The sequence below is a fragment of the Podarcis bocagei genome (genome assembly GCF_964188305.1).
Source record: "Podarcis bocagei genome assembly, chromosome: 4".
Classification (NCBI taxonomy): Eukaryota; Metazoa; Chordata; class Lepidosauria; order Squamata; family Lacertidae; genus Podarcis; species Podarcis bocagei.
Window position 1 is genome coordinate 45,520,087 of NC_138128.1, and position 14,443 is coordinate 45,534,529.

The 14,443-nt window shown below is 44.1% G+C and overlaps 1 protein-coding gene across 9 annotated transcripts in view; it reads right to left on the minus strand.

Moving 5' to 3' along the window:
- BTRC (beta-transducin repeat containing E3 ubiquitin protein ligase) overlaps positions 1 to 14,443 on the minus strand; it is a 125,272-nt gene that overhangs the window by 62,467 nt on the left and 48,362 nt on the right. For 4 of the 9 annotated variants that reach the window (XM_081192245.1, XM_081192241.1, XM_081192243.1 and 1 more), the window contains one exon: positions 4,630 to 4,707. The exons of 4 other annotated variants lie outside the window; for them this stretch is intronic. In XM_081192245.1, the coding sequence (XP_081048371.1) occupies positions 4,630 to 4,707 (78 nt within the window). Of the gene's footprint in view, positions 1 to 4,629; positions 4,708 to 14,443 lie in introns of those variants that run through there. One more of the 9 variants, XM_081192248.1, reaches the window with a different exon arrangement.

Sequence of the window (14,443 nt, forward strand, 5' to 3'; positions counted from 1 at the left end):
AACGCTGGATGCGAGTGGCTTTCGCAAACTTTTTACACTTATACCCCATTATTCAAAGGTCGCCCTAGCCAACTGGGCTAACTGCATCTTTCCCCCCAAAGGGCTACTGGATATGTAGCACCTCCTTAAAATGCTCTAGATTTTCTGCTTGCCAATGAAAATTTTGCCTTGTGGTTGCTGATCTTCCGAGGCTTAAATCCTTCATTTTATAAGGCTAAGTCATTAAAAGGGAAGATGGCAGGCAAGTCAGTCATTTTTCTTCCCCATTGACAATTGGTGACATTTCTCCAGCAGCGCACAAGGTGTTGAAAACCTGGCAGCTGTTACCTCCTGGGACAGAGCTCCTTTTTTATCCTCCTCTTGACAGCTTAACTCAATGGGTCAGCACCTTTAAAGACTGCAAAGTATCAGTGAAGTGGATGGCCAGAGTTGAATTACTGCACCCTTCCTAATCAATGTAAACCCTCACTGCAGGTGAAACTCTTCATCTATAGAGGTGCATGGGGGAGGAAAATGTAATGCCCTGAGCCAGATGGGTTTCATCTTGTGGTTTTTTTGTGGTTGTTTTTTTAAAAGAAAGGAACAAGCTAACAAGGGGACAGCTACTTTGTCAGCTTCTTGGCCTCTCTCATGGCTCCGAGGCCCCAGGGTTCCAGCCACACAAGAGAAAAGAATTCAGCATACACGTAAACACTTAAAGAAATATAACTAGGGAGATGGCAACATGCTGTTTTCAAAGACTTGAGAGTCCTGCTCAGAGCTTTATTTATCACTACCCACGTTCATTGGCCTGTAAGTGGACACGGAAACAAAAGGTCAGGACAATAGACAACGCAAGCAATTTACTCCATTACGGGGGAATGCAGAAATGCCGCACATCTGACAGACCCGATTAGCATTGAAGTAGGGACGGGGGCAACCACAGAGTTTTTAGGCTGCAAGACAACATTTCTGCTGGACAGGCAAGGATTTCTGCACAAGTGATATTTGGGATAATAACTGGCCTCAAGTACAAATGAAATAAAACTCTGGAGGATTTTAATAGTGGATAGGAAAACACAAAAGCAAATTATAAGCACATTTGAAATAACTATTCCCCCTTCATACTGGGTCAGTTTTTCCTAACAAGCGTTCAAGATTGATAGAAATTACAGCTTAGACACCAACTCTTTTCCTCACACAAACATCTACAGCCTACTCTACAGTAACTAGGAAGCAATGTTCCTTTACTTTTGCCTCTCTTTTGCTCTGGCTTGCCCATACTTTTAAGCATCCTGCAGCACAAAATGTCAGAGGCTTTGTATGTCCTCCACAACCTCTAAATGTTGCAGCTCTGTGTCGAATTGCTGAAGGAAGAGTTCATGAAAATGCTGGGTGGCTGGGACGGGGTGGGGTGGAGAAGGGTCTTGAGTGCCTCACTTTCCTTCCATCGGGAAGCTCTTAGGAGAGATGATCCCGATGAAAAGTGCAAGGCACATCATTGCAATCCCGCTGCCGTCAGCACATCCCCATGGCACCTTTTGACACGATTTCCTCTCCACAGAGATCCACCCCCAACTCACCCCATAGAGCAAGTCTTGACAGCAAAAAGGCACTTCATTATTACCCCATTTGAGCACAGGAGAGAGAAGCTTTCTTTAAACAACCTGCATTGTGCCAATATTTTTAAAGACAGTAGGGTAATCAAGTTCAGGGCAGCTCCGGACAGCTGCCCTGTGACCTATGCCTGCTGACCCTTGCTATTCATCACTTTCCTTTGGAGGATGAGGGCAAGCTCCCGGGGAGTGACCACTACAATAGACAGATACAAGCCAACAATAATATGGTTCCTACAAAAAAGAACGGGAAAACCCAGATGGCACTGCAATAAATTTACAGATCTTCATTCATGGCTCTGTTTAACACAACCAAAAGCCAAAAGGCTCAAAGGTCCCTGGGGAGCTTCCCCCTCATTGGTTTCTAAAAGCCATCTCTCTCTCTCTCTCTCTCTCTCTCTCTCTCTCTCTCTCTCTCTCTCTCTCAGCTACTAAGCCCCAACTCTTCAGAAATGGAGACGAAGCCCTTAAAATAACAAATGCCCGACCTAATCAATCTACTATTCGGATCCAACACTAAATGATGGCTACTGAAAACTAATTACAGTTTTTGGCAAGAACGTTGAATTTAAAATGGAAACATACAGGTTAAAAAGGCACTGAAGCATTTGAGGGTCTGTTTTAAAAAGACTGCACACATGCACAAAACAGGACTCAAACCAGGAGACTGATTCAATAATTCACACATTTATTTTTAAAATGAATCAGATTAGTCCCATGTGTGACCTGCCGGTCCATCTGTATTCACTGGACTTAATGGGCACTCTTTTCACACTAGCTTCAGTTTGAAGTATGAGAGAGATAAATTTAGTTTAATTTTCAACAGATCAAGCTATCCATTTTCCAAATGGACCATCTGGATCAGCCTATTAAAATTAATTTATAACTTAGCAGTGAGAAAATTCGTTTGTTAGCTTAAACATAGTTGCCAAAAACTTTGTCCCCTTGTCGTGGTTTTCCAAGGCTGCAAACACACATCCACACAACCTCCCCCACCCCCAGCCCCCCAGCATTCAATTTACCCCCAAGTCTTTCTTCACAGAATACATGCTAATAAGACCTAATTATATTTACTTCTCTAAACGGTACATGGCTTTAAACTAGATTATGTTTCTCTCTGCTGGCTTCTTCTATGCACTGGCGGAGGAAGAGAAGTGTGGGAGGAGCGCACCGCCCCCGGCAGTGTGATCCTGGTGGGTGCCATCATGGCTGCCCCCCTGCCTGCACTGGGCACCATGCCCCCACAGGCGGCATGCCACACCCCCAGAACGCACGCCAGCCCCGCCCCTGTCTGCTCTCCGCCCCCCGGTGCTGGAGCATGAAGCTCCGCCACTGCTTTTATGCAAGAGTAATGGGAAGTGGTCAAAGGTACCCACTAAACATTTGAAGTACATGACTTCCCATAAAGTACATGACTTCCCGTAAAGATTCCTGGAAACTTTAGCTGTAGCTCTGTAGGAGGGCAGCTACAGTTCCCAAGATTTGGGAGAAGTCTTACACTTTAAATGCATGGAGCCAAAATAAAGGCCACCATAGGTTACACCTCCATGTGGAAATTCTGCAATGCATAATAAGCAGTGCTGTATACCTGCCATGTGTACATAGATCAAGCAGATGTTGCTTACAAAAGTTCTCTACCTCATATACTTGCAGATCACATACTGATGCTGTCCTTTCATGAGTGAGAATGATTGTTGTGAATTTTAGGGTCATTTTACTAAATAAAAGGACAATAGGAAGTTTAAGGAGTGGCTGGATGTCCAGCCTTATTTCCCCCCCCCCCCAACAAATTTGCCCTCTCCTGAGCAAAGGAGAACATAATACACGCTTGCATTCAAAGAAGAAAATAGAACTGTTTTTCAGAAAAGAAACACATTGCTTTCTCGATTCCTTCTAGGTCCCTATGGGACTATCCAGACAGGGAATTTATTTACCAACGGGATATTGAGATATCACAAATGGATCAATGGCAACAGCTTTATCCTTTATGCAATATCACACACACAAGCCCCCCTAATATTGGATCTTTCCCAGAAACGGAAAATCTAGTTTAAAGGGAGGGTGGGATAGTGATATTGGTTGAAATGTTGATGCCAACAGTGTTGTGTGGATCCTGAAAAAAAATATGCATATCTGAGGAGCATTGATTTCACACATACATGGCTGGAAGCTGGAAGCATATCTGATCTCAAAGATATAGCCTGCAGGCCAATTTGGAATGACTTTGCTTTTCCAATGAGTTCAGCCAAGTAATACCTCTTCTTTATTTACTGTCCAAGAAAATCTCAGCTGCACCCTGTTGATGCCAGCTACCAGGCCTTACTAACCAGAATGCTACTGTCTGCAAACTGGTAACAGCAGCTGAAGGTTAAGACTATGGCATAAACCATCAATAACCCTTGTGTGTAAGGGAGTGCATCTAAATTCCAAGAATCACTTTTTAAATTGGCAGCCAATTCTGTATTAACAGAAAAGCCTATTAGCTCACCTTTCTTCTGTTCTGGTTCAAGTTTAGATTAGGAATATAACTGAATGTTTGACCCTTTAGTTATGGCCACACACATAAGAATCAAGGCCTATTGGTCTGAAAGCTTGCCTGATAGCAATACAATCTTGCTATTCCCCAAGAGGTCAAGGGTGGTTGCAGAATACGTGGATCACTTGTACAGCACATAACAAGGAATTCAGTATCCACGCATTACTAGCACAGCAAAGAATCACACCACCTGCTTGACCCACAAGATTGCTCTCTAAGGCACATTACTGGAGCAATGTAAGATACATAAGAAAGTAAGCTTGCATACTGCTCTGGAAAGATGTGAATTAGCTCCAAGGTGCCTTCCAAAGAACAGCTGTTGTAACTTGAAAACTTATATACTCTTTCAGGAAAGAGAGAGGGAGGGAGAGAGAGAAAAATAATAATAATTCCTTTACGTGTTTTGCATCTTTCCAAGTTGCAAGGGATGTCAAAGGACTCTAGTTCATTCAAGTAAAGGGGTGGGGTGGGTTTTGCACACCTAAATTCGGTGCATACCTGCCTGAGTGCATTCTTCTCGGGAATGATCTTCCTGGGGGGCTCGTCATTGTTACAGTCTTCTCTCTCAGATGAATTCTATGCAGATGAGAGGGGGAAAGGTGGAAATCATTAATTCAGATATTTTCCTTTCAACACTGATCTAAGAAAGCAAAAAATCTGATGTTTTCAGCAATATTACCTATGAGTAAAAATAAAAAAATTCCTTCCAGTAGCACCTTAAAGACCAACTAAGTTAGTTCTTGGTATGAGCTTTCGTGTGCATGCACACTTCTTCAGATACACTGAAACAGAAGTTGCCAGACCCTTCTATATAGTGAGAAGGTGGGGAGGGGTATTACTCAGAAGGGTGGTGGGAATGGGAGATAGGCAGATAGCTGAATGGGAGATAGGCAGATTACCTATGAGATTTCACTTCCTTAGAATTCTTTTTGTTAAGAGGCGTCAATATTTTTTATTTTGTCTGGCACGCAATTGGATAAATTGGAATGAGGGTCTGCCATAGGCATAGCCTGTGACATATCCAGTATCATGGAAAACAGCAAGCAACGATAAACAGACCCTAGACATAATCCTTCATGACAGATACCCGTCTAATTAAACAAGACTTTCAAAATATTACAAAGTCAGATTTTTTGTATTCCCAGCGTGTGTCCAAGCACTTCCATAATGCTGGATCTGAACTCTTCTACATAACTAAAGTGGGATGCCCTGGCTCACAACAATACTAGGGTTTAATACAATGGAATTACTTACACTTCAATGACTTTGATAATGAACGTTAAGAACCTAAGAAGAGCCTGCTGAACATTCAACTTCATTGGATATCCATGACTTCCAGTGTTATGGAAGAGGGAGAACAACTTTTTTCTATCTATTTATAAACTTCATGTCACCTCTTATTTGCCTTCTCTCTAAATTGGGAAATCCCAACTACCACAATCATTTTGGTTGCCTTTTTCTGAACCTTTTCCAACTCTACAAGGTCTTATTTCGTGTGAGGAAACTAGCACTGCACACAGTATTCCAAATGTGGCGGTACCATAGATTTGTATAACCACCTTATTTGATTTCAATTCCCTTCCTAATGCTCCCTAGCATTGAATTTGCCTTTTTCACAGCTGCTGCACACTGAGGTCAACATCTTCATTGAGATATCCACTAGGACCCCTCATTCCTGGTCAGCCACAGAAAGATCCCCTGATAATATATGTGAAATTATGATTATTATTCTTTTGCCCTGACTTTACACTTTGCATTGAACTGCATTTTCCATTTTACTAACCACTCACTCAGTTTGGAGATGTCCTTTTGGAGCTCTTCACATTTTCTTTTTGTTTTAACAACCCTGAGCAATTTAGTATCATCAGCAAATTTGGCCACCTCTCTGCTCACTCCTAACTCTAGATCATTTATGATCAAGTTATAAACAGGTCCTAATACTTATCCTTAATGTTTCCATTAAGATCCAAAAGCTTGGACAAATAAAAATGTCTTCAGCCTTTATTTAAATGTATAAACTATGGGTGCCAACCAAATGTTGTTTAGGAAAAACAGACTACCTTGGATGGTGGTGGACTCTCCTTCATTGTAAGTTTTTAAAAAGGTGTTAGCTAGCCATCTGCCAGGCATTCTTTAGTTGTGATTCCTGCACTGCAGGGGGTTGGACTAGAATGATCCTTGAATCACTTCCACCTCTACAATTCTATTTTTCTGTGATTGTATAAATGGGCACAGTCACTAAGAATGACTTGTCACATGTCATTGTCCAAACAGCCACTTCCACAAATGGGTCAGAAAGCAAGGCATTGCCCACTGATCGTAATACAGTACATGGTTTGGGTAGTTATTTGGGAGACACTCCTTTAGGTACTTGAATCCAGAGTTGTTCCAGGCTTTATATGCTAGCAACTGTATGTTACAAAATTAAGGATCACAATGTCAAAAAAATATTTTTATGGGGCTTAGAAATGTAGCATGCAAACTGGAAGCAGTTACTTTGTGGAAAGACCAAAATTAGTCCTGTGAGTTGCAACCTAAATACTAAGAGGAACACAGAGGAACTCCAAAATACCATGCTACTGTTACAATATACAGTGGTACCCCGCAAGACGAATGCCTCGCAAGACGGAAAACCCGCAAGACGAAAGGGTTTTCTGTTTTGGAGGCGCTTCGCAAGACGAATTTCCCTATGGGCTTCCATCGCAAGACGAAAGCCCATAGGGAAATGCTGGCGGTCAGGAGCAAAGACTTTCGCCCACAGCCGGCCTTCAGAAGAGGACCTCTTCTGAAGGCCGGCGGGGGGCAAAAGTCTTTGCTCCCCCCCCCCGCCTGCCTCCCCCCCCCGCCTGCCCCGGGCGATCTTAAAATGCTGGTGGGCGGGAGCGAAGCGTTCGCTGCCGACCCCCAGCATTTTAAAATCTCCCCGTGTCCTGGGAAGATTTTAAAATGCTGGGGGTCGGGAGCGAAGCGCTGCAGACCCCCAGCATTTTAAAATCTCCCCGTGTCCTGGGAAGATTTTAAAATGCTGGGGGTCGGGAGCGAAGCGCTGCAGACCCCCAGCATTTTAAAATCTCCCCGTGTCCTGGGAAGATTTTAAAATGCTGGGGGTCGGGAGCGAAGCGCTGCAGACCCCCAGCATTTTAAAATCTCCCCGTGTCCTGGGAAGATTTAAAAATGCTGGGGGTCGGGAGCGAAGCGCTGCCGACCCCCAGCATTTTAAAACCTCCCCGGGACACGGGGAGATTTTAAAATGCTGGGGGTCGGCAGCGCTTCGCTCCCGACCCCCAGCATTTTAAAACGCTGTTCCGAAGTGGGGAGTGGGGGCGGGGACACCTGCCCCCGCCGCCCCACTTCGGAAAGCTGTTCCGAAGTGGGGCGGGGGGGGCGGGGACACCTGGCCCCGCCGCCCCACTTCGGAAAGCTCTTCCGAAGTGGGGCGGGGGGGCGGGGACACCTGGCCCCGCCGCCCCACTTCGGAAAGCTGTTCCGAAGTGGGGCGGGGGGGGGCGGGAACACCTGGCCCCGCCGCCCCACTTCGGAAAGCTCTTCCGAAGTGGGGAGGGGGGGCGGCGGGAACACCTGGCCCCGCCGCCCCACTTCGGAAAGCTCTTCCGAAGTGGGGAGGGGGGGCGGGGACACCTGGCCCCGCCGCCCCACTTCGGAAAGCTCTTCCGAAGTGGGGAGGGGGGCGGGGACACCTGGCCCCGCCGCCCCACTTCGGAAAGCTGTTCCGAAGTGGGGCGGGGGGGGCGGGGACACCTGGCCCCGCCGCCCCACTTCGGAAAGCTGTTCCGAAGTGGGGCGGGGGGGCGGGGACACCTGGCCCCGCCGCCCCACTTCGGAAAGCTCTTCCGGAGGGGGGAGGGGGGGCGGGGACACCTGGCCCCGCCGCCCCACTTCGGAAAGCTCTTCCGAAGTGGGGAGGGGGGGCGGGGACACCTGGCCCCGCCGCCCCACTTCGGAAAGCTGTTCCGAAGTGGGGCGGGGGGGCGGGGACACCTGGCCCCGCCGCCCCACTTCGGAAAGCTCTTCCGAAGTGGGGAGGGGGGGCGGGAACACCTGGCCCCGCCGCCCCACTTCGGAAAGCTCTTCCGAAGTGGGGCGGGGGGGCGGGGACACCTGGCCCCGCCGCCCCACTTCGGAAAGCTCTTCCGGAGGGGGGAGGGGGGCGGGAACACCTGGCCCCGCCGCCCCACTTCGGAAAGCTCTTCCGGAGGGGGGAGGGGGGGCGGGAACACCTTCTGAAGGCGGGCAGGGGGCGAAAGTCTTTGTCCCCCCTGCCTGCCTTCCCAGGGGCTTTTAAATCGCCCCGGACAGCGGAGAAGTCCTCCGCTGTCTGGAGCGATTTTAAAATGCCGCCCGCCAGCATTTTAAGATCGCCCCGGACAGCGGAGAAGTCCTCCGCTGTCCCAGGGTTTTTTAAAATGCTGGGGGTGGGAAGAAAAGCCCTTGTCCCCCCCCCCAGCCTTCAGAAGAGGTCCGGGGACAGACTGTCCCCGGACCTGGTCTGAAGTCGGTTTCCCTAGGAACGCATTAATTGATTTTCAATGCATTCCTATGGGAAAGCGTGCATCGCAAGACGAAAAAACCGCAAGACGAAGAGAATTGCGGAACGAATTAATTTCGTCTTGCGAGGCACCACTGTAGTTTAGTAAGCTGATATATTTGCTACATACTGACACTAGCTGTTCCAGAAGCTCTTTTACAGTTGAAGACTTTGGTATAAATAAAGAACGTTATATAGGATATAAAAACAGACAGGATTTCTACCCAACAGGTATTTTGGCTAACCCAAATGGTAAAGACTGAGTTACCATGAATGGAGTCTGGATAGGAAAGGGTAGACAAAGCACCATCCATTGTCTTGGTCAATCTACTTATAGAGTATGTTTTAAGGAAGGATCTGAAACTGGAAACAGACTGACTAATGATGAAGGACATAGTCCATGAAAAGGTTAAAATATGGGTGGGAAATATGGAATTAATAACACAAGTAGAGAAGAAGAAAAACTAAAACTAGTACATACATTATACTTTTAGGGTGGTGCCTGAATACAGTACTAACAAGTGGCAGCACCAAGAATAATAACATATATTTGAAGCGCATGCTCCCTTTTTTCTCTCTCCTTCGCCTTCCTTCTAGGATAAATGCATTACCAAATGCCATGGAATTCAACAGCCTTTATGTTGCCTGTCCCAACATGCTTCAAGTTTACCAATTTCTTCCTTGAAACTAAACAGCTAATTTGAAGCCTTTGTTTTATTCATTATCTTTATAGGTGGCAAGACTAAGAGGTTGGCTGAACAAAGACCAGACAATGACTGCCAAGTGCATATGGTGGCTCACAGCTTGCCGTCGCCCCATTCTACTGCACCAACACAGCAGACTATTAAAAAGGAGCGCTGCTCATGCACTTTTGTCAGCAAGTTAAGTTACGCTTGGCAAAGGATGAAAACTGGAAAAGATTATGCTCCTTAAGAAGCAGCAAAGATGGAACCGATTGCTTGGAAACTGGAAATCTTGTTTCCATGTGGACAACAAGCTTTAGAACACAGAAAATTCTTTGCAATCTTTAGATTCCGCTATGCATTTTAAAAATAAAATAAATAAGTACATCTGCAGGCCTCACCGAACTGCTCATCAGATCTCATAGCACTATTTGGGGCCTAGGGTCTGGGCCCTTGGGAGCAAAAATTAGGAATTGCTGGTGCCCTCTATTGACCAATAAAGGAATGTTTTAAGTGAAATTCTAAAACTGTGAATACAGAATACAGCATCAAGGAAATCAAAACTGCAGTAAAATCACATGGGAGGGAGAAAGCAGAAGCCTCCCCACAGCCCACCCCAAAAGATGTGGGTGAAAACGCTGACAGCTCTTGCTTGTACTAGATTGAATGCTTTCTTTTCACCAGGCTGCTCTCATTTGACAAATATTTTTACAAAAGCAAGATATGTGGAATCTCTCTCACAAGCAGTACAATTTCAGGCATGAAGCACAAGGCACAATTAATCAGGTCTTTTTTGAGACCAGTTTACCTCATAGTATGTGCTCTGGTAATCTTCCCCCACATCTAGCACTCAGCAAGCCAACATTTCCAGAATGACAGCTCAACCCTTGAGCTCAACCCACATGGTATTGGTAGAAGGTAATGTCTGGAATTATCCCATGATCACCAAATGCTTATCATAAAGACAGTGGGATTATGTGGGGCAGTGAAGTATGGAGGACACACAAAAAATCCCACAATAAAAATGCCTCCTATAAGCAAGCATTGGATATGTAACATAACTGTAAGGAAAGTCTGAAAAGAAGTATGAGCTTCTTTGGCCTCTCTTGTGAAACAACATTTCCATGGAACTTAATCAGGATTCTAGTACAGAAAATTCTGGGAAAGCTGAGCATGTGAATGGGGTTTGAAATCCTCATTCTTATCTTAACAGTTAGGCACACTTGAACTATCAGCAGCAAGGTAAAGATCACTTCTCTTTTACAATGCTAACAGGAGCATGTTTTTGAGACAATCCTATGTTCTAATCTTAGACAGTTAAGTGTCTAAAAGAGACCCTTGACAAATCCCATTTGTGTGAGAAGACTTGTAATTAACAGAATTCACTTGCATGGCAGCATAGCTACCCAACGCCCGGTACTACCCCTAAACCCAATACACAATTTATTAATATCAATGACATAGGAAACTCAGCCACCACCCCTACCTAAAATGTCCTCATAGTTGCACTGAAGCAACTTAACTGTGCTATTGCAACTTTCATGCCTATAAACCATCCAAACAAATGCTGGAATCAGATGCAATGGATGGATGAAAGCATTCCAAAGGACTATCAACTGAACAGAACCACCTTTTCAGACAGCCCCTCATCTCACAATAGATATCACAATAACCATGCCAACTACGGAGATGCTTTTCTTCTTCTTCTTCTCAGGGTGGGAGGAGGAAAAGACTGTACTTGCCAGCACTAATTATAAAGCCATACAGATGCAGCACTTTTTCAAATGTCTATCTGTGTGAGAGAGAGGAACCATGTCTATGCAGAGAGCACTTTTTATGCTTTCAAATCCTTAATCCTGTTTGGAGCTGTCAGTGGGGGTTAATGGAAGCTTTGGATAGGAGAATTCCAATCTGGTTGGCAGATGGATAGGTTGGTTATAGCTGCATAACTATGTCTTGCCTGCAGGCACAATTCAGAACACTGTTAAAGCAATATAAAGTCGCTGTCAAGCTGAACCATTTGGATCAGTAGCAAGGAGAAATAATAATAAAAGGAGTTCATTTCTGGGCCTTGTGCGTTCATGCTAGTATGCAGAAACTGATTAATTGTCGTCGTGTGCTGGTCGGCTGTACCTCCGATTCCTACTTCTGGAGTAGATTTTGCATGCTAATATAATCATTCTCCCTCTTGAGACATTAGCAAATAATCAAATGAAAAACAGGATCATAATTTACTGAGATTCGGGCAATTCTCTATGCAAATTTGACTTGTTATTGCTGCTGCCTCGTTAATCTGAATGCCTTTGACAAACTCCTTTGATTTATGAACTCATGACAACTCCAATGTGTATATATTTTGCTAGATTGACATTATCATTAAGAGTGGGTGGACTGAGCTCACATGAATGGCTGATTTTATTCGCTGGTGTCGGCTGCTCAACAGCTGAGCATCTCCTTTGCACAAAGCCCCCAAGCACAAGGCTCTTCCCATCTACCCATCCATTCATCATCTCGATGTTAATTGGCCCAGGCTTTAAGCAAATTTTCAACACGATTTAAAGGCATGATGACACTGATTACTGACCCTCTGCCATACGGTGCCTATTGATTAACCTGACAGAGATGATGAGCTTGAGGGAAACTAGGTGTGTGGAGACCTCAAAGGAAAAATATATATTGTTTATGCAGGCAAAACACTTGTCATTATCCCAGAGGCCAGAATTGGTCTTTAAAACATCCTATTGCCTTTAAAACCTGCAACCAATAAGGAAAATTGCATGCTTGCTTTTGGGGGAGAAAAGCAGTTACAAATGTCTTGTCATGTGCATTCCCTATTTTAGCAGAGCTTCTGGTGACAAACAAATCTCTTCCAAACAAGTAGGACTTATGCAAGCCAATGTATATGAATAGACAAGGATATCTGGAACAGGGGCAGAGGGAGATGAGAAGAGAAATGAAATGAGCTGGTAGGGATTAAACATGTATAGCCTGACATGAGCATTTCTGGTCTATAAAACTGAGACACAGCAGCAGCAGAGTCAGTTTGCAACTAATTCCGTAAGTACCTCAAGGACAATCTATAAGGTCAAACACAACATTCTAGGCACTTTGGCAGGCTGATGTTAGGTTTCCTGGTAGTCCAGGGGAGAGGCTTTTGTGCCCAAATTGGATTTCATAATCTTGTGGGACATTGCAGGGGGTAAACAAGTAAGGGCTGAAAAAATTCATTTGAGTTACTTTTGCGACTCGGCCACAGTATGGATTAAAGAGAAGGAGGGAAATAAATGCCAATCTAATGGTTGCAGGAGAGTAAAATTCCTATAGTCCCATTCCAATAACCTTTGTAAGTGATAGATGAGTCCAAGAGCCTTGCAACTGTAAAGGGACTGTCAGCATCCCGATTTCATAAATGCAGTTTGGCAGATTATAAATCTCAGCTCCTTCAAAAAGCACTGGTATGAAAACTGACATAGCTCGTGCAAAAGAAAATGTAAACTTCTTTACAAAAATTATGGGCTCAACACCCAATTAAATCATTTAACAGACTCCATTCTCTCATCTCAAGAAAAATAACACACTTATGGCCAAAACACAACTTTTGCAATGTTAAGGTTTTAAAGATAAGAATCAGGAAGCAATGCCAAACAGAAACAAACCTCAGACTAGTTCACCAAACTATAGAGAATGGCTTGAGCCCTGAAGATTATCCCCAACAAGAGAACTGTGTCAATGATCTGCTCTCTGAACATTCAAACACACTGCAACAAACCAGCAAGGCATACTGCATTTTCCTAGCTTTTAAGAAGTTTCATGTAACTGAAGATTTTATTTGTAAGAGGCTTATGTTTACACAAATATGGCAGTAATTTACATTATCATCAATTAAAGGGAGAGTGTGGGAATGTAAAAATCTTTACAGGTAGTCTCCCTAGTCATCTGATCCAGTGCTATAGGAAATAAGTTTGTTTCCTACAAATGAAAAATACAGTGGTGCCTCGCAAGACGAAATTAATCCGTTCCGCGAGTATCTTCGTCCAGCGGTTTTTTCGTCTTGCGAAGCAACCCTATTAGCGGCTTAACGCTATTAGCAGTTTAGCGGCTATTAAAGGCTTAGCGGCTTAGCTGCTAAAAGGCTATTAAAGGCTTAGCGGCTTAGAAAAAGGGGGGGGGAGCGAAAAAAAATCTCAAGACTCGCAAGACATTTTCGTCTTGCGAAGCAAGCCCATAGGGAAATTTGTGCTGCAAAGTGCATTGAAAAACGGAAAACCCTTTCGTGTAGTGGGTTTTCCGTCTTGCGAGGCATTCGTCTTGCGGGGCACCACTGTACAGGCACTCATGTGTCTAACTCTAGCTTTTAAGGCAAGTTTTAAAGAAACAAATAAGCAATTCCTATAAAGGTGGTGGAAGGGGACAATATGAAACTGTACTTTTCTTACCATGCTGAAGCATAGTATTGACTTCATAATATAACCTATCTATTTATTATTTTGAGCCATATCTAAAAATTCTACAACAGCATGTGTCACTGCAGAGATGGGCATCAAAACTTCACCAAAACACAAAGCAAAGTCAATGGCCACTTCTTTTTCTTAATTTCAAATTATTCATTTATTGAAAAGATTACAGTTAAAATACTTCAGTATCATACAACGGCATGTATAAAAGCCCATGTGTGTGAAAATGATAAAAGATTTTCAGAATCATCTAAGATTAATATAGCCAGATTCTTGTAAAATAAAAAGAAGCAACCTAGATTATTTTAAAAGCAGTAAGTTTTATCTATTAAACATAGTGTATGAAAGACGGAAGTCCTCCTGACTCATATTTATTTCCTAGGAATCAAAAGTGGTACATTTTAAAATATTCACAGTTTTGAACCTTGAAAGCTAGTTAACTAGTTCACTTCGGTAGCATCTTATTTATACAAGTATATATCCAGAGAGCTTCTGAGTATAATTTTCCACATATTAAGTGAAGAACATTTGCTTCTGCTAATCAGGACATCTGGTTATTTTTATAACTCAGACATCTGCATTAAGCGGAGCTGTTTCTTAATTTTCCTAACAAGTTAAGATTAGAACTA